At 43.4% G+C, this 27089-nt stretch overlaps 1 protein-coding gene across 1 annotated transcript in view; it reads right to left on the bottom strand.

Annotated features, from left to right (window-relative positions):
* The window catches only part of LOC126334646 (ATP-binding cassette sub-family C member 4-like), a 283425-nt gene that overhangs the window by 76116 nt on the left and 180220 nt on the right, over positions 1 to 27089 (bottom strand). Inside the window, exon 6 of the mRNA XM_049997091.1 lies at positions 511 to 712. Within this exon, the coding sequence (XP_049853048.1) occupies positions 511 to 712 (202 nt within the window). The remainder of the gene's footprint in view (positions 1 to 510; positions 713 to 27089) is intronic.

The following is a 27089-nucleotide window of genomic DNA, read 5'->3' as shown; positions in this document are numbered from 1 at the left end:
GCACAACTTGACTAAAAGAAGGGATCAGTTGGTAGTACATGTTCTGAGACGTCGAGGGATCACCAATTTAGTATTGGAGGGCAGCGTGGACGGTAAAAATGGTAGAGGGAGGCCAAGAGGTGAATACACTAAGCAGACACAGAAGGATGTAGGTTGCAGTAGGCACTGGGAGATAAAGAAGCTTGCACAGGATAGAGTAGCATGGAGAGCTGCATCAAACCAGACTCAGGACTGAAGACCACAACAACAACAACATTAGTAGAATAAGACATGGTAGATAGTTTTATCGTGACGGCAACGCGAACTGCATTAAATTAATCCACTCCAATACCCAGTCGAATATTTTGACGTCGGTTAATGTTTTTATTCTGTGTTCTTCTTTTGTTATTGGTTTTTGTAAAAGACATACAGTTTTAAAACTGCATGTTTTCTGAGATTTGCGTATTCTTTTGACGTCAAGAAATGCGATTCAGAAAGCATGTTGTACGTTAGAGAAGAGTGGTGACTGACCTTGCGGTAGAGCAGCGAGCAGCAAGCTATCCTGATGCGCATGCCGATACACGCGGTGCCCATGGTGTAGTGGTGCTGGAAGCAGATGAGGAAGTACACGGTGGCGATCATGCCGCCCGCGTAGTAATACGCCTGTCTGATGTCCACGTTCCCCTCAGAGAAGTACTTGATCAGCTCTCCCAGCAGCAGAGGCTGCGCTATCCTGAATCAAAATAACAAACATTCACATTCAGTCGCTTGACTGGATTTCTGCGTTACCGCACTGTCAAGGAGAAAATAATTTTCATACTATTGATAGAGCACATGAACATGAACATTGATAGTAGAGCGCAGATCCTTTCTTGTGATATGTTAGACACTTCAAAACTGGCGTGTGGTTGAGTCCCAGGAAGGGTGTCCAGAAGGGATGCCTGGTATTAGAATTAGCCTAATTCAGTAGTGAATCACCGTGTGCGTGGTTTAGCAACTAGGCTTTGTCAGACTTGCCAATAAGGCAATCATCATATTCTTAACAAAACAAAATTGTAACATGTAAAAATACTCCACGAAAATAAATGGTTCAAATGGCTCTGAGCACTATGGGACTCAACTGCTGTGGTCATCAGTCCCCTAGAACTTAGAACTACTTAAACCTAACTAACCTAAGGACATCACACACATCCATGCCCGAGGCAGGATTCGAACCTGCGACCATAGCAGTCGCACGGTTCCGGACTGCGCGCCTAGAACCGCGAGACCACCGTGGCCGGCGAAAATAAATGTAACGTGTTGTAAATAAAGAGGCGAAAAGTCCCATTATTACTAGATCAGTTCTGGGGAACATTAGCGTCAGAAGAATATTTTGGAGCGTCCATGGTTAGAGACCAGAATTGAAAGGATCACATAAAGCAACTTCTAGAAAAAGCAGTTGCGAGGCATATTCACTGCCCTTATCCTAAAGAAATGTAATCCAATTAAAAGAGAATGGTAGTTTACATAACACTCATTCGACTGATTCTTAAATATTGTAGGTGAACATGGGACATTGATAAGATAATAGTAATACTAGAGATAGAAAAACAGCTAGTTAAGACTGTAATAGATGTCAGAGAGAAATCTGCCTGAACTGTAGTATGGCTTGGCTCTATGCATTTATTAAGTTAGTCTGAGGATCGAAAGTCAACAAAACGTGTGAGAGAATTCTGAAGATCTGTTTACAGAGAACAAATAAAGAAAAACTGAAAAAAAATCCATTTTTCTAGTTGACTAACCGTCTTATTCATAGCTTGTGGCGTTCTTACGGCAATTTCTTTTTGTAATCTACATTAATCATCATACGGCGATAAATCTGGAATGTTGAGAATGACGGAAGCATTATGGGATGTTTTATTTCCAATTTCATGAGTTTTCCAGCATCTGTGGTCGTCTGGTACCGTGTTATTGTGAGGGAGCAGTACCCAGGCAACTAGATTTAGTGTGTTCTATTAACTGTGTATGAACCATGATTTCGCTTTCCATGAGGTTCAGCCGTCTTGATAATGCTTGCCCTTGCTTACTCCGGTAGTATACTGGTGATTAAAAGAGTGAACTGTGAACCTAGTGTTCTTACCTTTCCTTATAGTATAATAATCAAACATCAAAAGAAATGCTTCGATTAACGAGTATCGGAATGGGAAAGGTAACGCTCCGTTTCCAGAAGAACCAGTTACATATTTACCTAAGGGGGAACGACAGCCTGACGGTCGAAAAATCTCAAAATTTTTTTATTGTAGAATTCGAATTTATTTACATTGAAGAACTATTTACCAAAATATTATGATGCGCGAACTCCAAAAAGTAACGATTCTGTGAGCGTTTGAAGTTAAGGGGGCATCGTCGTTATCGAAACCATCACCCCTATTTGTACCGATTTGCGTGAACCTGATTTGCCGGAGTGTTGTTTGGGCGGTTTTATTCAAAGTGTGAACGAAAGTTTCAATAGTCTCATTTGGAGACACTCTCCAAAGATAACATCGAGCCGACGCGAAATTGTCAACATTGCTTCAAATTTGGCCATATGTCCGTTCAATGTAGGCCATACTTCACTAACGTACGTGGCAAATGCCCTTCAAATCAAAATCGTCGACAAAACGCGAGGATTCTGTGAATATAGAGACGACAGCGCCAATGCACTCAGCGACGAAAACAGCTTTGAGGACTAAAGTGACGGCTTATCAGTAGCAGAAAGTGGTCATCCACTGGCTGGGCCGATAATTAAATGGACCAGGCATTAATGGAATCCCGTAAGTTTCAAGCTTTGTCCCTTTTTTATATGATAAATACCTGTCAAACTTCATACGCGTTTTTCTCAAAACCATGTTTTCTGCATGGTTGTCGTCGCCCACGCTACAATTTTCATCCGATATAAATGATTTTTGGTCTCCCTTGAAGCAAATTGAATTCTCTTCAGTTCATCGTAGTCCATTTTTATATTGAAATTTAGTATTTTTTGACCAAAAAGAGGAGTCCAAAAATGACCATTTTTTCAAATATCTATAATTTCTCCAATTTCAATTTATTTATTTATTTATTTATTTATTTATTTATTTATTTTTTTTTTTGCAGATCCCTACGATGAACTAAAATTACATATGTAAGAATCAGGGTGATACGTTAACTTCATGTTGCAGATAACCACAACCGGAGAGACAGTGACAACCGTCGGTCTACCTCCTTTCACAGCTGCCTCCGGAAAATCCTAATTACACAGTGAAGATATTAATATTTTTAATAAAAAACAATAAAAACTTCAATGTATGGTTTATTCATTGCAGCAAACCCCATCTGTCTACTACATTCCAGTAAGGAGAAAAAAACAGTTGAATTTATGCAATATTTTCGACCGCCACCGAGTCGTTCCCCCTTAAGCGATTTATAGGAACCACTGGAAAGCTAAATTTGGATGGGCGTATCGGAATTTGAACGGCCATCCTCGCTCTGTGATCAGCCATTAAGGAATGCGGTTACAATAGTGATAGGGAGAGGAATACTGACTAACAAAATTTTGACATTTGCGGGAAAGGAAGCATATTCTTGCAGAATAAGAAGAGCCATTTAATGTAAATTGAAATGCAAATTGTAAAACTGGAGTTCCATGGCCTCTTGGTCATAGTAAGTGGAGGAAGTATGGTATTTACCGAAACAGATTCCTCCCGGTGCGTTTAGTTTCCATAATCTCCCAAACATCACGAACATACGATTACTTTCCACAAGAACTCATCACAATAATTGCTCGGATAGATTATAGATGTGGTATATAATTTACAACAGCGAGGAACGATATTGTAAACGAATCTAGTGTATCACTTTGCTCATCAGTATACTCGTAGATCCACTACCGTACCGCAACACTGGCCGAGTACGAACATCAGTGTCAAATGCTTACAGTAGACGTATCAGCGAGTGTAGAATAATACTGTCTTATTTTGAAAGTTCCTGTGTCTGTTTTGACTGGGCACATAATTGCAAGTGTGCAAGAAACCACTCTTTTTCCAGTGCTGCTCTGACCGCAACCGGCTCCCTATAAGATAGCTCGAGGAGAAGCAATCGCGCAGATGTGGGGCACACTGCGGCAATCAAAAAGTCGATTAAGGCGAGCAAAAGGAAAAAGAGGGAGCGGGATTTCCAGAGGCACGCTACACGAGGAGGAGAAATAGCACGTAGGGGAGGGAAACAGGAGGCCGGGGAGGAGTGATGCAAGAAGAGAACGTTCGGGAAGTTTTCCATCCACGCGCACATAGGACAGGGACCGGCCGCGAGGCTGCGCTCCCCCTTCCCTGCCCACCCCAGACAGCCGCCTGGCGGCTGCGCCTACTCATGCCGGCAATGGCACACGTATCACGACTCCATTCCGCACTTCGTAATCTCGCGTCGTGGTCAGGCCATCAGTCTGTGGTTCTTCCTAACGTGCGACAATAATTCCGCTGCACATAATCAACGACTTCTGTAATCTGCGTAATTACTGTGTCTTAGTGTATTTCAATAATTTTATGCGAAGTCCCCACCAAAGGAAATGTTACTTACACTAATATTTTTTCGCGGAATCTCTTAATTACATTTTGATATATCTATCGGCAGTCGAATTCTAGAGATAATAAGATACGGTGTTTTAAAGGAACGAGGTATTCTTATCAGTGAAGTATATCAATATTCTCTCATATTATTATACAAGGTATGATTGGAAAAGTAACGGGAATTTTTTAATTTAACGGCCTTCATACATCCGATTTTCAATTTTTTATCTTCTTGCTATACATGTTCTTGATGCACGTTACGTTTTCATCTGTTTTGGATATTTAGTTTATTGTTGACAGTCTAAAAGGTTATACGTGGTTTCGAATCCTCGGCATGTTTTTAGTTTAGAAAAATACGGATTAAAAACTTCGTATCAAATTTTGCTTCAAAAATGAGTGGAGCACTCCATTCGAAATGTTGAATATGGCTTTTGGCGAGTGTGCTATGAGTAAGACAAGAGAATATTTCAAAGACGATCGAGAAGACGTTGAAGACGACGATCACCCTGGACGCCCTAGCATATAAATTACTGATAACAGTGAAGAAGAAGTAAAGAAAATGGTTGTGCGAAACCGTCGAATCACCATCCGAAGCGTTTTTGAAGATGTCGACATATCCCATGGTTCATGCCATGCAATTTTTTTCGATGTTTTGAGCATGAGACGTATAGCAGCAAAGTTTGCTCCGAAATTATTGCATTGCGACCAAGAACAACGTCACGCAGTCAAATGTTTTGAATGCACAGGCGAGTAACAAAGTCTCCTTCAACATCTCTCCCACATCTAGTATTTTTACCAGGAACTGGTGCTCTTTGTAGAATGTGAATGTGCAAATTGGTGTTTTGATTGTCTGACTATAACGTGAGCTCCTCTTACTTTGTTACAAGCAATCTGATCCTTAAATCTGAGACGACGCACACTTCCACTGCTTATGAACGGCTCGATTTTCCTTGCAAGAAAAGACGGCGAGTATGAGACAATAGTTCAAATTATGTATGCAAATTGTTGATAACGGTGCTAAGGAAGTCATATAAACGATAAGAACGTGCTCGTCAGTGGTGAAAATCATTATTTTCGAGCAGTAATGAGTTATTTGTGATGTAATGTGTTGACACTGAACATGGGAATAGGCACCTTATTACAATACATTTACATATAAACAGCAGAGGGAAGATAGTTACGAGCAGTGCCGCTTGTTTTATCATAACGCGTTTAAAAATATCTCTGCTCACACAGACTAGCTGATGGTGTCCATTCGTGCTGCTTCCGCTCGATACTTTTCCTCGAAAGCCGGCGCAGTCCGTTAACCCTTGTACTTGCACAGTGCGGTGCATCTACATACATACTTTACAACTTGCTTGCTCTGCACAGCAGAGGGAATCATTATTAATCGCTGTCATTTACATTCCATCAGTGCATGGAAGGTGCCAGAGCTAGTTACTGCAAAATTTTATCTAATACTATCACGAAAACACTCTCATACGGTCTTCACCAGTCTGTTACATCCTAGCAGAAAGCCGTTGAATTAAGCGATTTGACGATGTTACCACACACATTAAGCATTGTACGTCTTCTGTTTTCCTTCATTTATGCGCTGCAGTGCTTCAGAGGACCTCCGAACAGAAAATAAATTACGCGTATTTGTGTTACAATCGTAACGGCATTATGACTGTTAGTCTCTCGTTCAATTTGCTGTCTTGTCCATAGTCCCAAGGTGCAAGTGCGATGTCACATTGCTTCAGCTATATTCGAAACTGAATGGTTAGGATCGTACGTAAGGTACTGAGGCCATGCATAATTTCTCTCCAGAGTGCATTATTTTTATCTTATAATGAACAACACCTACCTCCTGCGTCCTTTTCATTGATCGTAGAAGGTTATCTTGAGAATGCGGTGCCGCCCACAGCGGCCGAGCGGTTCTAGGCGCTTCAGCCCGGAACTACGCGGCTGCTACGGTAGCAGGTTCGACTCCTGCCTCGGACATGGATGTGTGTGATGTCCTTAGTTAGGTTTAAGTAGTTCTAAGTTTAGGGGACTGATGACCTCAGATGTTAAGTCCCATAGAGCTTAGAGCCATTTGAACCATTTGAGAATGAGGTGGGGGTGGGTAAGCGAGGATGCAATCGCAGTTGTAAATATGGAATACCATCAGCTGTATAATGGAATGAAGACAATGAAAATTTTTGGCGGACGTGAACTCCTGGATTTTCCGCTTATCGTGAGCGGTCGCCTTACCATTTGGCTATTCGAGCACGACTCACCGCCAGACCCAAACTTCCGTATGTCGTCAGCCGTGTGCCTCCATCCTGTACTCGTACGTCCGTTATCTATATTCCCCTATAGGCGAGGCATTTTACTTGAAAGTCACTTACCCGGTCTCGGCGGGTAAATACGATATTTCAGTGCCTGTGTTACTGCATCATTTACATGCATGCATGACTGAAGGAACTTCACATGCAAATTTGGAATAACATAGGCACTGCAATATCGTACTGTAACAACTATCGTTGCATGTAAGGCTGAATGTCTGCCACGTCCGGTCATGAGACTTCGTAACAAGCGGCTTCCTTTCTCTGGGAGCGGTAGGAAGCGGAAAGCTGCAGCGGACATGACCGCGCTGCGCCTTTTAGCAAGTACGTACATTGTAATACTTTCCTGACTTGTAAGGATACCCGTCTCAATAAACACCCTTCTTTCGACAAGTCCGCTAATTCTTCTCTAAAAATGTGTCTGTTACACAACCAATAGCACCGTCATTGGAAACAGCGCCCGGTAACTCAATCTCTTGTTTTCTCGACCTTAAGCGCCTACGTACAAATTTTTATGGTGAAACGAAATTAATGTAATCTCTAGCGCTCATGACGTAGTTCGTGAGGATTCCAAATCAGAAGGAAAATAACCGACTGCAGAGCAGTTAATTTCCTGTCAGAGATACACTGCTCCTCATAAGTTTGGTAACACCAACTGCTTATGGACAATGAAAAGGAGATACATTATAAAATTGCATTTTATTCTTTTCAAAATGTTCATTAAACTCAAAAAATACATAGGTAAATGCAGCTATTAAATTTTAGGTTCCCCAGAATAACCACCCTCTGCTTTAATCACTGCCTTACACACGCTGGGAATGGGATAGGTCAATTTTGCCTGGATTTCATTTGGAATTAGTCTCCATTCTTGCTTCAGGACCTCCCACAAGTGTGTCTCGTTCATTCAGTATTCCCCGTTTTCGGATCCTCCTGTCCAATTCATCCCATAGTAGCTCGATTAGGTTACAGTCAGGGGAATGGGGTAACCTTTCCATATTTATCAATATTTTCTGAACGTCTACAGACTTTACATAGTTCTGACCCAATCGGAATGTACGCTTTGGGTCGTTGTCTTGCTGTGAGTCAAACCCTTTCCCAATCAAATGCAAACCAGATGCCTTGGCATGTCACTGGAAAACGACATGGTAATCCTTTTGGTTAATTTTCTCACGTATTTTCAACAAACCTCTGACTTTATTCCCTCCATGCCTCACAGTTGCAATTACGCACTGAGGACTCATGCATTTCGTAGGATAAATGGCATACAAATATACTGTGTTTACTTCCAGATATTTCGAACTTGGATTCATCAGTGAATAAGACTCTTTCCCAATCTCCTGCTGTCCATTGTTGGTGTGTCTTAGCCCGCTGAATCCATTTCTTGCCTGAAGCCTTTACTTGGTGCTACATAACCGTTGAGGTTGTTTTCTGACAGGCATCATCTCCCTGTTGACTCATTTACTGGTGTATATCTAGTCCAGCAGTCCGCTCACGGTCAGTTTTGAATCCCTTACGTTTACTGATCACTAACAAATGCTTTTTCTGGCGTTCTGATTTTTTATTGAGCACCCCTGAGCGTGGACGATCATCACAGGGGCCTTATCCCGATATAGAGGAATGGTGTTGTAACTCCACTGATGGAAATCCTCAATTTGTGTGATATTTGTCGGGCACTATTGCTTTCTTGGTGCAAAGTGATCACCTTTACCCGTGAATCATAAGGAATCTGGCAATTTGGGGCCACTTTTAGGTACTTTCGCTGCGTGTACTAGCTTTTTCCGCGGCGTAACCTACCTTCATACAAACGGAACTACAACTGAGCAGAACTGTGAACAACGTACCTCGCAGTAGTGCCGTCTACTGGCGCCACCTGGCGTGTTTAGTGGAAATGCTCGGACAGGTAAAGTCTGTTTATAAGAAACTGAGCAATACCAGTATCTACCAACATGTATGTATATGTACAATAATTATCAGTACAATACTGTAAGTGTCATTATTAATCATTATTTGAGCATACTATGCTGTATTTTAACCAATAAGTCCCATATATCACGCCCATCCTGCTCTGTCATAATACGCAGCATGTTGTTTCGTAACTTACGGAGGGTAACGTAGATGTCTCAAAAATTAGAAGAGTGAACTGCAGAAGGCTAAATTATCTTCTGGAAATTCTCCACAGAAGACTTGCCATATACTCTCTCTATGTGTCCTATTCTTCCTTTTTGTCCCACCATACTAACCACCTTTTCTGATTTACCATCGGATTACTTAGCGGACGATACGACTAACTAAGAAGGTATGCATGAAGTTGTATGAACACAACTGTTGGTTTGGAAGATGTGATTGCCCACGGCATATTCATCGTGAAGGTGTAAAAGAAAGGGCAGCAACAACAGATCAAATAGAGTGTAGAAATAAACATCTTGTTGGTTCATATTGACGGTAACCTGAATCAGTGGGACGAAGCCATAGTTCGAAAAACAAATCCAAAACATCACAGAATCACTTGTGCCTGAACTACACCCTCTGCAGACAGCACATTAAACTCCTCATTGGGTATTCAGTGAAATCGACGTGTTGCATCATTTGTAAAGATCACTACGTGAGACAACTTCATTTACTTTGCAGTCATGGTCACATCCGTACACGACAGTTCCTTTCTGCCATTCGGTCGAGTCTACACATCGACCCATAGTATTGCGCTGTTCCCATAGAACGACCTGGGAAATACACATTTCCGTGACTTACAGTACCGCTCATTAATTTCAGTATACCGTGACTGTTACTTGATGCATCGAATATAAACACAAATAAAACATTATTTTTCCAAAAAATAGTGATATTTCTCCAAAAAAATAGTGATATACACTTAATCATTATATAATATGCAGGATGATTCAGCTGCCCCTACCAAAATGTTTTATGCCACCCACAACGCCTTCAGATACCACATACAATGTTTTCATATTCTCTCGCTCCCTATGCGCAAACTACGGTCTTACAGAAAAAATGAAGAGAACCTTTTTGTAGGGAATCTAATGTGGTTAAATTTTGTACTGGGATACGTTTTCACTAGAGTCCTTAGCTTTAGAATTGTTCAAGAAAAACGCACTAAAGTGCCGTTCAGATGCGTTTTCCTTGAATAACTCGAAAACCGTGGCCCCAGCGAAAACTTATAGTAGTTCGAAATTTATCTGCATCAAATTTCCTACAAAAAGATACTGGTCATTTTTTCTGTAAGACTAAAAGTTTACGTGTAGTGAGCGAGAGAATATGAAAATCTTGTGCGTGGTTGTGGAAGGCGTTGTGGGTTGCATAAAACCCATCGGTGCCAATGTTGTAGCATTTCTTTGCTTACTCAGCCGTAGCATTGTATTATGTGGTATCTACAGGAAATTAGCGTATATGAACTGTAGTGTACATTGGTAGTTGAGGGTCACATGGCTGCCGATAGCAACTGTACACTATCTATAGCTACTTTGCAAGGCAGAAAGGGTCTCCGGGCATCCCCACAGCGACTGTGAACAGTAGACTCGGAAGCTGGCCACGCGCTTCAAACCAAAGACAGACACGCCGTCTGGTGCGTGGGCCGAAGCGAGACGCATCTGCCGGAAGGTGCGCCTGTTTGCTGCGGTACTTCAGCCCACACGCGTGCTGTTTGTGGCGCACACACCGGCCACTTACTTCTCACAACAAATGCGCCAAGAGCACACAGTTCTGGACGGCGAGACTTCCGCCGTAGCTAGCGGATCTTAGCCCCGTACAGCCGTCCCGTTATCGCCTCCCGCCTCTGGAAGCGTCTGTCTTGCCAGGGTACGATATCGCCACCTAGGCAACAGTGGATTGACGTTGGTTTCAGGACCGCTTTCACAACCTCAGAGAAACGCCAGGTTTCTGGTAAATTTTGTAGAAAATTTTTAACACACTCTCTTTGAAGAGAACCGTATAGGCTAGGTATATTCGCAACCAGTGCAACTCGGAATATCGCCACAGTTGGTATCAGAAACGAACTGGTTGTGTAAGTATTCGTTGATTTTGGACAACTTTCTACAAAATCGTAACTACAGGAATGTAACAAATGTAACCTAAGTCAAAGGACGCGTCATATCTCTTCACAACGGTACTCGGAGAACGAATGTTTCCATACTATCAAATTATTATTATTTGAAGAAGCACTGTTTGAGATATTTTGTAGGTATTTTTATATACTTACGAGCTAGTGTTTTCTAGTGCATCATAAAGAGACAACTGATTGTTGCAACCACAGATAACGCAGCATCTCAGTTTGGGATCCGACGAGCTTCGTTGGTCACAAAGACAAAGCTTTTACCACTGTCGCTGAGGAAATGCTTTTAGAGGTCGCTGACAAAATTCTGTAAAGCTTTCACTGAGACAATAATAGTGCACCAGGTCTCATTACTTCCCAGGAGATATGTGGTAAGGTCAGGTGACATTAATGAAAGGAGTGGAGTTGTGGCTTGTTCCTTTTACAGCTCACGGAATTTGTTGTAGCTGGATAAGAGTGTGTCACTTGAAGCGTCATAAATAGTATACTGAGATGACAGAAGTCATAGGATAGCTGTATGCACGTATACAGATGGCGGTAGTATCGCGTACACAAGTTATAAAAGGGTGGTGCATTGGTGGACCTGTCTTTTGTACTCGGGTGGTTCATGCGAAAAGGTGGCCGCACGACAGAAAATAACAGACTTTGAACGCGAAATGTCAGTTGGAGCTACACGCATGCAACATTCTATTTCGGAAATCGTTGGGGAATTCAGTATTCCGAGATCCTCAGTGTCAACAATGTGTCTAGAATAACTAATTTCAGGCATTAACTCTCACCTCGGTCAACGCTGTGTCCTTTGATTGACGACCGACAGCAGCGTTGTTTGCGTAGAGTTGTCAGTGCTAAAAGACAAGCAACATTTCGTGAAAAAAACGCAGAAATCAATGTGGGACGTAGGACGAACGTATTCCTTAGGACAGCGCGGCGAAATTTGACGTTAATCGACTACGGCAGCAGACGACTGACCCATATGCCTTTGCTATCAGGACGACAGCGCCTCTCCTGAGTTCGTGATCATATCGGTTGGAACCTAGAAGACTGGGAAGCCATGGTGTGGTCATATGAATCCCGATTTCAGTTGGTGAGAGTTGATAGCGGGGTTCGATTGCGGAGCAGAGCCCATGAAATGATGGACACAGATAGTCAACAAGGCAATGTACATGCAGATGGTGGCTCAGTAATGGCGTGGGCTGTAGTGGGTGCTGAGTATGTTCGGGTGCTTGGAGACCATTTGCAGCGATTTATGAACTTCATGTTCACAATTAACGATAGAATTTTTATGGATGGCAATGCGCCATGTCACCGGGCCACAATTGTTCGCGATTCGTTTCAAGAACATCCTTCACAATTCGAGCGAATGATCTGGACACCCAGATAGCCCGACATGAAGCCCATCGAACATTTATAGGACATAATCGAGAGATCAGTTCGTGCGCAAAATCCTGCACCGGCAACTACTTCGCAGCTATGGACGGCTACAGAGGCAGATTGGTTCAGTATTTCTGCAGGGGCTTCCAACGACTTGCTGAACTCATGCCACGTCGAGATGCTGTACTATGGCGCGTAAAAGGAGGTCCGACGCTATATTAGGAGTTATCCCATGACTTTTGTGTATAGTGTACAAAAGTTCTACTAGCTCGCAGAATCATGGCTACTCACAAAAGAAAATAAAAGGTGATTATGTACTGTAGGAACGGAATCTTAATAAGGGTGAGACACACACACAGAAATATAGGTAGAGATCGGGGAGATGATGTGAAATGATAAAATAAAGGTGATACATTGTTTTAGCCTCTCTAAGACAATGGATAACACAATCACGCTCATGAGCAAACCAATTACAGGCCTCCACCGTGTTGCAGAGAGAGAGAGCGGCGACAAATGGAGCGGTTCAGCGTATCATGCCATCAGACCTTGTTGTAGCTGTCTGTAAATAATCTATGTGTGTAGGGGCCACCGCCAGAAAGACTGCTGCTACCTCGGTTAACGGCCGTGATCGACAGCGTGATACTGGCTGGTGTCGCTACCAAAGAAATAGTACATAGAGAACCAACAGAGCCTAGTCACAAAAGTGACTACAAAATGTCATCAGCATTAGAGTCTAACAAACTCGAAGCTAAGGGTTACAAAAACTAGAAGTGCTGGATTCTAATGTGTTGATCAGAATCTATGCATAAATACGCTACCGGATTCCCCTAATTTATTCTTTCTTGTATTACTGTCTTCCTAAGCTTGGAATTGCAGGGATTTTGATGAGAATAAGAAGGTTAAGCATCAGGGCAATTATCCTGGCTCATGGAGCTCTAGGTTTGTACTGAGGGCTATAGGAAACGAGCTGGCAACCAGCTTGTTCCACTCGCAGCCTTGCTGCATTTGTTCCGGTCTGTGGTAACGTGCTGTACTTCCGTTTATTTAACGAACGAGGTGCGCAGCAAGGGCCAGCCGAGGTGCATCCAAGGCCATCAGTGTGACTACAACAGAAAGTATCACATCGTTTGCAAACGTATCAGATCCCTTGTTTTATCGAGATTTCGAAATGATATTCAGGACAAACAAGGACACGGACATAAGGAAACTGTAACAAATTGTAGCATAGTTGACACTGAGTGTGCTCGTAATTAACTCAGTAGGTTCCTCGAAAGTGTTAGTAATGGAGGGGGGGGGGGGGGTGGGATGCAACCACAGTCACGGCAATGACAATTTACGCACTTTCTCTTCAGCAGGATAGTAATTTTATTACAGTCTGATAATGGTCGTACGCTTTAATTTGCGCTTGGAGATCAACATGTTGATGATTGCCACCTGCTTTAATTTATAATCGCTAGACGAAATTAAGAACACATATTATCAAAAATTTAAGTTACTGGTGTTGCAGGCATATCCCAAATACCCTTCCCGCCTGGGGCTCCTTAACTGCTTTTCTTTTCCTTCTCCTGGCAGTCGAAGAGACATTCATTCTCCCAATAGGATTGTATTAGCGATAGAATCATTTTACAGATGTAGTGAAGCGCAAAAACGGTACCGGCACTAGTTCGCTTGCCTGTGCTTGAGATTGCCTCGAAATCGCGCGAAGAGTCTCCAGGAAGTAAGTTACACATGTTTTCTCAGGCTAAGACTTTCGCGTGATAAGAGTGGCGCATTGTGAGAAGATAATAAATGTTCAGGGTTTTCTGTGGACACATCTACAGCATTACGTTAAGAGATGAGTCCCAGTGGACGCGGCAACTGGGAACGTATTGCAAAGTTGAAGCATGCGGGACAGTACAAGTCTTGTGGGCAAACTGTCTAAACCGTACACACATACGCCGTGAAATTCTGGTCGTACATAGATCATATGGAATGTCGCGTCCAGCTGTAGTGGAATGGCGCCAACAGTCTGACCAAGGCGTCACAGCTGTGGGTGACGCTGATCCGCCGTACAGTCCAGATGTTGCATCATGCGATCTCCATCTTTTCAGCAAACTGAAGGAATATTTAGGGGAAAAGATATTTTTCATCGATGGAGATGTTTACACACAGGTTGGCGAATGGCTCTGTGGCTAAGGAGCGGTTTCTGAAGACAGAGGAATTAAATGGTTGGCGAACGTTCTGACTGTTTTATACATAGACTTTGTAATTATTTTGAACAATAGCGTCATATATCTGCACTTTGAAGTGTAGTGCATTATTCAATAATGTTGCCTGGCCTGCCTTAAAAATATATAACTTACTTTTTCAAGTCCCTTCGTAAAGCAAGAATGGTGAGTGGGATTTTTTAAATCAGGAGCCGTGGAAGGTAATTTGTCATTCACAGCGAATTTCATCTGATCACCTCAGGAACGCAAAGAAAGCACAGTTAGCCCTCGTCATTGCTCTAAAATAGCGACATAAAGTGCAAAAACTTGGTAGCGTAACAGCACGTGATGTGGATTTCCTTATATAAATCAGATGTCTATAAGAATCACGTTACTTATTCTGTAACAAGGTAAACCGAAAACCGAGTGGATGTAAATTTGTGCTGGTTAGTTTGAAATCTCCAAGACGAGTATGAAAAATGGAATAGTGGTTGCGACTAACGCAGAATAAGGTACTTGGACACATATTAAAAATTGATTTTGAAAATAAAAATAAAAGGTAACATTCACTGATGAGTCAAACATTACGGTCACTGCCAACGGAGAAACTGAATGCTGCCTGATGGCGTTGCAGGGATGTGATACTGTGAGGAAAGTATATAAGCGGACGAGAGACGAATACGGAGTCTTTTTAGCGACGATACGAGCCTCAAATGGGGAAATCCACTGACATAAGCAGCTTTGACAAATGGCAGATCTTTATTGCCACACGCATGGAAACGAGCATCTCTGGAACGGCCAAGCCCGTCGGCTGTTCGCGTGCTACTGTCGTATCTGTGAATAGTGCCCGAAGGACGGTGAAATCACGTCTAGGCGACACACCACATCATAGATCGTGGAGGTCGGAGGCTTGCTCGTTTCGTGAAGCAGGACAGGCGGCGATACGTGGCAGATCCTAAAACAAAGTAAAATGCTGCTGCTGCACAAGTTTTCCAAAGGACACCGTTCAGTGCGCATTGTTGAACATGAGGCCCGCAGCAGACGGCCCCTGCTCTCCTGTTGACCAAACGGCGTCATCATTTACGATTGCAAGGGCACGGGATCGTCGAGATTAGAACGTGGATCATCTGTTCGGATGAATCATGTTTCTTGTTACAGTAGGTTGATGGTCGTCATCCGCACGAGGGCTGCGCTGCTGATGCAGACCGGTGGAGGCAGTATTATGCCACAGGGGACATTCACGTGGGCTTCTATGGGTAAGCGAAGGCAACAAACAGCTGTGGACTAAATAAACATTAATGCGGACCTCCAGCATCCCCCGTGTTTGATCTCTTCCCTGACAGCGGTGACATCTTCCTACAGGATCAAGGTCCGAATCGTGCTTGTGATAATGAAATCACGTCAATGTCTTGTCCACAAAATTCGCTTGATAAAACGGGGTGTAATACATCTGAAACACTACCGGGAACTGTAAAAATGATTTGTTAACGTATTATTGTGAAAGGAACAAAGAAGAAACGAAATTTGAGTTGTATTATCGTCCTTTCAACATAATGGTCAATAGAGGCGAGAAACTATGAGTTACGGCGCGTCCGACAAAACTAGTGTAATGCTATGTACTGAAATATTTTTGTAGCACCAAACGACTTGTCATTATTTTTCCTGTACACGCGGTATCAACGCAGTATGTATCTAATATTGTCTACGAATGAAACTTACCCATCTGTGACACCGGCGTCACCCCTCGAATCTATAAACGAAAGCTTTTTGTTGGTCTCGGAAACCCGAGCACGTCACTAGTCAGGTTACGATTTAAATTCACTGGCGCGTGAACTTCGTGTTAATATGGTTCAGCATTTCCAGTGTTCGACTGAAGTGCACCACGAAGAACCGTTGTCGACACTAAAAAATCACACCATTGAGCATAAACCAGCAGGAAGATCTTAGATGCTGCTTTGTCTGAACAGTTTCAGCTGATCCGAGACGAAAAATTATCCATTTCTGAATCTAGGAGGAATTCACTGCAGGCACGCATTATCCTGAAAGTTACAAGATGCCTCATCGCCATCAGATGTTTTGCTTCACTGAATATTTAGAATGACGGAAAATGTGTGTATCGAGTTGTGAAGCGTTGGCGTGTGCGCAACGGAGAGAAGGCAGCGAAGAGGCTGCCAGCCACTGCCGGACGCGGGCAGGGCGGCGGCTCGCGAAGGACAGGCGTGGCGCGCAGATGCCGGCGGCTCCGGCAGCGGAGGGACTGGTTTGAGTCTCGGCGCGGGGCGAAAGTCTACGGCGCCGGCGAACACTCGAGAAGCGGCGCTGACGTCGAGGTCGAGCCCACCGGCGCGCGGCCGCGATTCGCCGCTTCCTGGTCGCGGCCCCTTTCTCCCGGGCTCCGCCCCCCGCAAAACCGCGCTGCTCGCTTCAAATGAATGGTACAGTGCAGTCGCACCAATGCATCATTTGTTTGCAACTCCTTCTTCACAACACTACAGTTCAATAAATTTTCTCTGGTACCTGGGTGACAATCTGAGCAGTTCTCTTAGGTTGTTCGCAGATGATGCTGTAATTTACCGTCTAGTAAGGTCGTCCGAAGACCAATATCAGTTGCAAAGCGATTTAGAAAAGATTGCAGTATGGTGTGGCAGGTGGCAGATGGCGCTAAATAACGAAAAGTGTGAGGTGATCGACATAAGTTCCAAAAGAAATCCGTTGGAATTCGATTACTCGATAAATAGTACAATTCTCAAGGCTGTCATTTCTACTAAGTATCTGGGTGTTAAAATTACGAACAACTTCAGTTGGAAAGACCACATACATAATATTGTGGGGAAGGCGAGCCAAAGGTTGCGTTTCATTGGTAGGACACTTAGAAGATGCACTCGTTCGTCCTCTGTTAGAATATTGCTGCGCGGTGTGGGATCCTTACCAGGTGGGATTGACGGAGGACATCGAAAGGGTGCAAAAAGGGCAGCGCGTTTTGTATTATCACGTAATAAGGGAGAGAGTGTGGCAGATATGATACGCGAGTTAGGATGGAAGTCGTTAAAGCAAAGAAGTTTTTCGTCGCTGCGAGATCTATTTACGAAATTTCAGTCACCAACTTTCTCTTTGAATGTGAAAATATTTTGTTGAGCCCAACCTACATAGCTAAGAATGATTATCAAAATAAAATAAGAGAAATCAGAGCTCGAACAGAAGGATTTAGGTGCTTGTTTTTCCCGCGCGCTGTTCGGGAGTGGAATGGTAGAGAGATTGTATGATTGTGGTTCGATGGACCCTCTGCCAAGCACTTAAATGTGAATTGCAGAGTAATCATGTAGATGTAGATGTAGGTACTACTAACTACAACTCTTTTACGAAGAAGAAAAGTTGAAAATATAAGTAACAATTACGTAACCAGCCACTAAATTTTCTGTTTTCTTTTTTAAGGCGTGTTTCGGGACGTCGTACTATCATCAGCTCGCAGTTGCGGTATTTAGTTCAGCTGCATTGGTGTCGGGAAGATAACTATGTTGACATATCTGCAGTTCTGTGTATTTTCGTTGTGTACTTCCCTCAAGGGTACTGCAATGACCACTCACTGTTTATTGCCATTACCAAAAGTTAGCGAGGAAAGTTTATAACGAAGATCGACAGGACTGTACACACACTACCCAGCCACATTAATATGACAACCTGTCAAAAGACTGAATAACAACCTCTTGCAGCGCTAACCGCTGCAAGACGTACAGGAAGACAAAATAGGGATGTGAAGCCGTGCTGGTTCCAGTATTATGGCCAGCTGCTCCATGGCTAGAACGTCCCCATCAAGGATGTTACACAGATGCTCGGGTGGGTTTAAACCAGGGAAGCTAGGTGGCCAGGTGAGTACGGTGAACTCTTCTTGGTAGTCTTTAAACCAAGCACGTACATTGCGAGCTGTGTGACTTGTTGAATTGTCCTGTTGTTAGATGCCATCGTGTCGACGAAGAATAAGCTGCTCGTGTGGATGAACGTGGTCCCCAAGGACAGAGGCATACTTCTGTTGACCCATTGTGCCTTCCAGAATGACGAGATCACTTAGGGAATGTCACGAAAACATTCGCCAGACGGTAACGTTCCCTCTGGCTGTACCGTTCTGACCATAAGTGTTACAGGGTGCTTGCTTTCAGACGTTTCACACCGATGGGACACAAAACGTGATTCGTCTGAAAAGACCATCTGTCGCCGCTCAGCGGATGTCCAATTGCGATATTGGCGTGCAAATTCGAACCATCGTCGCCAATAAATAGGACGCAGAATGGTTGCATGAACCAGGCTCCAGCTGCAGAGGCCCATACGCGGTAACGTTCGCTGAACGGTCGTTGAAGAGACGTTGGTGGTAGCCCCTTGGTTTATCTGAGCGCTCAATTGCTCAACAGTTGCACGAGTATTCGTCTGAACACATTTCCGCAAGCGCTGTTCACCCCAGTCATCTGTGGGCCATGGTGCACCACAGTTGCCACGGAGCCGCTTTTGGATAGCGGCGGTACACGAACAATTTACAAACTTGGTCATTCTTTAAATGCTTCCACCCTTGGCCTTCAACCCAATGATCATGCCCTTTTGGGCGTAAGATAAATCGCTCCGTTTCTGCATCAAGACGACGACTGTACTGTTTTTCGCGTCTCCCGGACACTCTTAATGTACGCTCCAATGTTAGTGCTGTCACCTACAGTTTGTGAATAGTTGTTTTGTACGTTGACGTCGAACATAGGGGGTGGTCACATTAATGTGACTGGACCGTGCATTTTGACATCATTCGTTGTTCAAAAATGGTTCAAATGGCTCTGAGCACTATGGGACTTAACATCTACGGCCATCAGTCCCCTAGAACTTAGAACTACTTAAACCTAACTAACCTAAGGACATCACACAACACCCAGTCATCACGAGGCAGAGAAAATCCCTGACCCCGCCAGGAATCGAACCCGGGAACCCGGGCGCGGGAAGCGAGAACGCTACCGCACGACCATGAGCTGCAGACATTATTGGTTGTATAGGAGCGCTGCATGGAACAAAATATCGGAACTGCCATAATGATGTAGAAGAGGCCCGAAACGCGTAGCAGATGAAAACACGGAAATTTCATTGACCGGTTACATTGTGGTTTTACATATATTTTAAACAGACAGTCACATAAGAAATCTACCGAACTTATCATTTGTAAAGAGTGATCCACTGCGTAGGAGGGCATGGCGAAAGTTTCTCAGAATGGTAAACCTAAACTTGGATGCTCGTACTGGGATCTGAAGCGCCGTCGTCTCGAATACGAATTTAGCGTCTTGCCACTGCACCATCTTGGGCGGTTTCTCTGTGGCTTCGTTATGATGTCTTCTGTGTACGACGACAACAGCTGAGAAGCTCCTTGAAGAGATAAACGCCGAAATCAACACAAAAACGGTCGAAGTAGCATTAAATAGAAAAGCATCCATCATTTTTGGAACCATAAAAGATTTACTTATCCTAGTTAATAGATGCATCAGTGTGGGTTCGCGCACGACTTTCGTTTTATTTTCCTATTAACAGCGCTTTTTGAAGAAGAGGTCACACTCCGGTGAAAAATTTACTACAGCGAACTATGCTTTCCGTCTGTTCTTCCTCTCTCCGAAGGAACGAATCCTTGACGATTAATACAAAAGATTTTGTTGATTTCAACAGAAGAGGAGATAGATGATAAAGTCTGGAGCTTCAAACCAGGTGATGAGACGTCCTTAAACCGTTGAATTGGAGAAACACTGCCTAAAGAAGACTGATGCATGGATACAGTTCCTATCCGATGTATAGGTGCTACTTGTCACTAATAGTTCGATAGTGAGATGAAATAAGTAAAATAATCTTATGGCATCATTGGTCAGGAGACCCCATCAGGGGTGTTTCGGTCGCCTGGCGTAAGTCTATTTGAATCCACTTCGGCGAATTGCGAGTCTTTGTGTACAGGAAATTAAGCGCACGAGATAAAAAAAAGTAGTCACCAACGGTAAACACCTCACTAACGTCGTATAACACCGCCTCTAGCTTTGATAACAGATTTAATTCTACGAGACTTTACAAGTTCCTTCAAGCATGCCATAGGTGAAGCCTCACTATGACGATTACATCCCAAGGGGCTAGGAAATTGCGGGGATGTTGATTGTTACGTTCCAGCGGCTGATCCAAATAGACCATCGACCAAGAGCAGCGGCGTATGCGTAGGGTTGTCAGTGCTAACAGACAAGCGACACTGTGTGAAATAACCGCAAAAATCTTTGTGCGTACAATCAGCATATTCGTTAGGACAGCGCGGCGAAATTTATCGTTAATGGGCTATGGCAGCTGACCAGAGACAAGAGTACCTTTTCTAACAGCATGACATCACCTGCACCGCAAACTGCTAAGCTCGTAATCATATTAGTTGGACCCTAGACTACTGGGAAACCATGGCCTGGTCAGATGACTCGCTATTTCAGTTGATTAGAGCTGATGCTAGGGTTCGTGTGTGCGCGGACCCCACGAAACCAAGGGCCCAGATTGTCAAAAAGGCACCGTGCAAGCGATAGTGGACGCTCCGTAATAGTGCGAACTGAGTTTACGTGGGATGTACTGAGTTCTTTGGTGCAACTGAACCCATCATTGACTGGAAATTTTTATGTTTGGCTACTTGGAGACCAACTGCAGCCAGCCATGGACTTCATGTTCCCAAACAGCGATGGACCCAAACAGCGATGGATTTTTTATGAATAGCAGTGTGCTATGTCACCGGACTACAATTGTTCGCAATTGGTTTGAAGAACATTCTGTACAGTTAGTCAAGAATCCCACTGAAGCTTTATGGACATAATCGAGAGATCATCTCGTGCACAAAATCCTGCACTGGCAACACTTTCGCAGTTGTGGACGGCTATAGAGGTAGCATGGGTCAATAGTTGTGCAGGGGCTTCCAACGACTTGTTGAGTACATGTCACTTGGAGTTGCTCCACTAGTCGGCGGAAGGATGCCCGATACGATATTAGGAAGTATCTCATGACTTTCATCACCTGCGTGTCCGTCCCTGGTAGCTGAGTGGTCAGCGCGACGGAATGTCACACCTAACGGCCCGGGTTCGATTCCTGATTGGGTCGGAGATTTTCTCCCCCAGGGACTGGGTGTTGTGTTGTCCTTATCATCATCATTTCATCCCCATCGACACGCAAGTCGCCGAAGTGCGTCAACTCCAAAATACTAGCACCAGGCGAACGGTCTACCCGACGGGAGGCCCTAGCCACATGGCATTTCCATGTCCATTACCTCCGTGTATGCTTGATGCAATATGAGCACGGCTATTGTCATCTTAGCGGAAGTAAGTGTCCGCAACTTACTCATCGCTAAGGTGAAGAAAGGACAACACTTGATAACAGAGGATGTTGAAATAAACATCGTGATTTATGTTCACGACAACCTAAATCAGTAGGCTCGAGTTATGGTACGAAAAACATTCCCAAAACATCAAAGAACCACCTTCTGTCACCAGTTCTACAAAGTCTACATCGCCCCAAAGAGACCGATGTGCTCTTTAATGGGTGACAAATATTTTTTCGAGTGGGCTTATTTCCTGCATTACTGACGAGAGGATAGTGATATAAAGTGACTTTTCTCATGCAATATGCTTTTGTCTCAGATAAAGAAAATCATTGAACCCTGTATTCAGCCTGTGTCTCCATGGCAAACAATCGATGAACTCGAGGAAAAATCTCGAGCAGAGCATTGCGGCTGCCCTTAGCGCAGTCGGTGTGAATTCGCATATAAGACTCATGAGCAGCTTTCTAAAGAGGGGCAAGTTATTGTTGTGTCTCCCTCAGCTAGAGAGGTGCGCGGGATTGCAACAGCGCCCTCACTGCCTACAGATCGTAGGCAGCGGCGTTTCGCGCAGGTAAAAATCCCTGCCAAGGCGAACGTGTTGCGCTGAGGTCAGATCCTGAACGCCGCCAGCCTGCGCCAAAACAGCGTCACCGTCACACGCGCGCGCAAGGTCGCTCCCACACGACACGCCCTTGCCCACGGCACGCCCTATCCTGCTGTCCCTGCGTCCCTTCCATAGTACCACGACAGACGGTTCTAAGGGAGCGGGACACTTTTCTTACGCCAATCCGCTGTGCTTTTTATGGGTTACCCTCATTGCCAACTGCACATCTCTACAAGTAATCCTCGTATCCAAATAAAATAGGACTAGCAGGACTGTACAGAAAAGGATGGCCGAATTGTCAGAGGCTTATTTGACTCATCGGGGAGAGTCGCGGAAGTGAAAAACCTGAGCTGGCGAGTACTTGAAGGCAGGTACCAATTACCTACACCTGCATCTAAACACCGCAAGTCACCTTGAAGTCTTTGGCGGAGGGTACTTCCGGCAGCAGTATCTTTACCCTTGTCCCTACCCATTCATGTATGACGTGCGAGAAAAATTATTGCCAGTAAATCTCCGTGTGGTCCCCAATTTTCTGATTTTCTCGTTGTGGCCATTTGGCGAGACGTAGTTGGGAGGAAGTAGTAGAACAAAGATGACCCCAGCACATGTCAAGACTATCGAAAAATCTTTAACATCTACCCTCACATGTGTTAAATATTTTTCTCCTGCCACTGTAACCTGATGATAAGATCTAACCTCAGAAATGTTGCTAATTAAATAATTTAAGCGTCAGCAAATTTCATGACTGGTAGCGATATATGAAACACGTTTCCATATTTTTTAAACAATCACGGTCGATTAATAGTCAATATGGCTTCAGAAAAAAGTAATATGTTGCCTGGACCTTACCGTAATTTCAGTAATAAACCTCTCGGTGATACTCAATGCTCCCCCTCCTTCCCCTTGTAATTTATTGAGCATTTCCGCAACGTTCTCGTGTCAACCAAACGAACCCGTGACGAAACGCTCCGATCTTCTCTGTCTTCCATCTATGCAATATGTAATGGTGGCAGACTAATGAACATTACTCAGGAATTGGTGGAAGAAGCGTTTTGTATGCCTATTATTTAGTGTATGAATTATATTTCATTAAGATTCTTCCACTGAATCTCAGTCTAGCATCGGCATTTCTTACAATTTGCTTTATGTGGTCATTCTAGTTTAGGTCGCTCCAGACGGTTATTCCTAGGTATTTTACAGTAGTTTCTGTTTCCAGTAATTTTATAATGTAACAATAGTTAATTTCTTCGCCTATTTATGTACAATGGTTTACATTTATTGACGTTCAGAGGCAACAGCCTGTCCCTGGACCAGTCATAGATCCTCTGCAGGTCTTCCTGCAATTCGCTATCACTTTCTTTTCTGCCATTGATACTCATTTATAGACAACCACATCATCGTCAATCAGCCGCACGGCTCTCCCGATGTTGTCCGCTAGATCATTTATGTGCACTGTAAATGGTAACGATACCATTACCTTTGCATCTATCGATTTTGTACCGTTTAGGGAGACGTGTTGGGTTGAATGTGAATGGAAGTCCTGAATCACATCACACATCTGGAACGATCTCGGTAAGATCGTTCACTTTATGCGGATGTTTTCTGTCACACTGTTGTAGTGAAAAGAATTAGCTATTTTCGTCCATAAGTTTGGACATTGTATCGGTGATGTGATATATATAGAGGCAAATGTGTACAGACCCACTTTTAGTGACGCTATTCTGAACTAGACAGGTCAGGGAAGCAATAAACTCAATTATCGAACACTTCAACAGCATTCACAAATATCAGTGTTGAAATCCCCATTCAGCCGCAGATATTTAGGTTTTCCGCGATTTCCCTAAGTCGCTTAAAGGAAATACCGAGATGATACCTTCGAAAACAATCCCTGAACCATACGATTTTCATCTTTACTGACATCGTCGTCAAGACATTAAACTCTAATCTCCTTTTTTTCCTAATAATCGCTAAACAAGGGTTTTAAAGGAACCAGCGCCCTGAACAGCGTTCTGCACAAATCAGTTGTGAGAGAATCATCAGCACATACAGTGGAAAATATTCAAGCAGGGCGATTTTTTAATGTTTTGTGAATGCTCGTGTTAACTGGCAACTTATAGCTGGTTCTAGATTACCCACGGAACGACTACCGAGTAACTGAGCGTGAGGAATGTTTCTCTAGCACATAAAGAGCGTTGTGTAAAGTTAAATTATTTATATGTGTGAATTACCAGGTGGTCCTCTGAGAATAACACAGGTTATTTCAGAGTGATGCAACAGAGAAATAAAGCATCATTTTGTACGAAGCATAAACACGAAGAACGTATCGTGGGAGAGAGGTTAGTGTATAAGCCTCCTCTGTGGCAATACCTGTTAAAAATTATTTACATGTGCAAATGGAATATTTGATACTTCACTTACAATTATGTAAGTATAAGGTGGTTGTTATTTTCAGTTGCTACAGCTGCAACATAAATAACAGTATTACAATAAATTTTTCATCCTTTTTACGAGTATATTCCGTAAGTCCGAGTAGAAGCATAATATTTCTTTGTTTAATATTTTAGCGTGATCCAGCTAAGTTCTTTTGATGTCAGTGCACCTTCATTGTTGGGAAAAATAAATTTTGAAATTTATTTATAATAATCGGATCGTTACGCATAAATGAAAAACCTTCATAATTAATGACAAAACATGATTTTCACTAAAACATTTTATGCAGTTGTGGCGTGAACGTACATCCCTAGGTACTTGACACTATTCTGACGTCTTACTGTGTGCATAACACTATTGCCGGTGTGGTTCTAGTACCAGTTGCAGAGACTTCAGGCAAAGATAATTTATACCGTAAAACAGCTTTTGCATTTACAATTATTTGCTTACATATAACAACATATTACATATCCGTGTTCAGCTGTTACATATGATACTGTCTGTACTACATCAGAATTAAAGAAAACACAATGAGCGTGGAAACTAGACTCATCATTTGTGAGTTGCGTTGTTTCAAAACAATTTCAGTAATGATTTTTATGAATGACTGCAGTGGCACACATAACTGCTTAGCAGTATACAGCTCAAATATCTACACATATTTTAAAGGTGCGGGTGTAGGCTTACACATTGTCTTTTAATTTATATCGTGTCTATCCGAAATGGTATAGCAGAAGAAAAAATGTGGGGAACAATTCTTTATGGCGTTAGGCAGTGTGTCTTGTCTAGTTACACCGTCCATCAGCGTACTGACTCAGTACTTTGACAACCTAACATGACTTAGTACCTCGTGTTTATGTAATTTATTACATTTCTCATTGAAGTTACTTCCTGTGGAGAACTGAATATATTATACTTTCCCAAAGTTACGAGCAATCCCATTTCTAATTTATTTAAGCAATTTTATTTAATATTTCCTAAATTGTTTTCTAACTGTCAATGTCGTCATATATTATGTTCTCTGCATGTAATCGTTGGGTGTAGAATGGAAAGTCTTTATAAATACCATGTATAAGAAACAACAGAGGGCGTATAACTGAACCATGAGGGGAACCTTTATTTTGTTTGTCTTCCGCCGTGACAATTCTGAGAACACTCTAGAATACTTTTGCGTTGATTTCGTAAGTATTAGGACGACCTCTTCGGGACTGTACCCGAGTCGCCTAGGTCGCTTATAGCCTCACTGAACCAGAAGGCTGTTTTGCTGTCTACGGAAATGCAGATGCGGCGTCGTGTGACAGGTTTCCGCCAGTGCGCTGCGGTGCCCCGCCGCCGGCTCGTTCCTCCGGGGCCGCCGTGTCGCGCCGCGGGGTTCAACGACCACGCGAGCATTCCTCTGCCTCGCCGGCGCCGCTGCCGACGGGCCCCACTAGCGCGCGGCTCAGCTGCGCGCCACAGCCTGCACTGCGTGCGCTCTGCCCCACTGCGGACGTACGCTTCTCCACATCTAGAGGCCGACTATCTCCCCAATTCCTAGTCGCATTCCGTTATGAGAGCTTTGCTGGTCTCTAGACTAAACGCCGAGTAGAAGAGCGTACCTGGCACTCAAACAAGGCAGTTAATTAAGGCTTTCACACTTCAGTGCGGAATAAGCGATACATGAATAAGGCTGTACAGTTATACACCCTAAACTTATTGTGCCGTTGTGTGAATATTGGTGATAGTGTGGAATCGATAATTTGTGAACTGTACAGTACATATATAGTGCACGAGAAATAACGAATATGGAAAGGAAGGACGGAAGTGTTCGGTGAATACGCCTTTCAGGATCGTAATACATCACACAGGGAGAAAGGGGAGTGTCGTGGGGACTAGCGCCCGTCGCTTATGCATATATACAGCAGAGGAAAAATGCTCATATAGGAGTACAAAAATGAGAATATGCTCCATGTAAAAGACTGTGACTGAAAAGTGGGGTTACAGCTGCATCATTCTATCTTACTCAGCACCATTAAAAAATTCTAAAAAACTTTGGCATGCGAAAATATTCGCCCTCTTTTTAACATCAGTTTCATCTCAAACTCTTACAGGCTCCCCTAACTGTTACTCACTCACACCCAATAGGCCATCGCTCTAAGTCACTTACACTCATCCATTCCCATTTGCCCTTTCTCACTCAACCCAATTCATTGTCATTATTTCTTTATGTCTCTCCAACTGTGACTGTCTCCTGCCTCACAGCC

The sequence above is a fragment of the Schistocerca gregaria genome, chromosome 2 (genome assembly GCF_023897955.1).
Source record: "Schistocerca gregaria isolate iqSchGreg1 chromosome 2, iqSchGreg1.2, whole genome shotgun sequence".
Classification (NCBI taxonomy): Eukaryota; Metazoa; Arthropoda; class Insecta; order Orthoptera; family Acrididae; genus Schistocerca; species Schistocerca gregaria.
The sequence above is the reverse complement of the archived record's forward strand: the minus strand, read 5'-3'. Positions and strand labels throughout refer to the sequence as shown.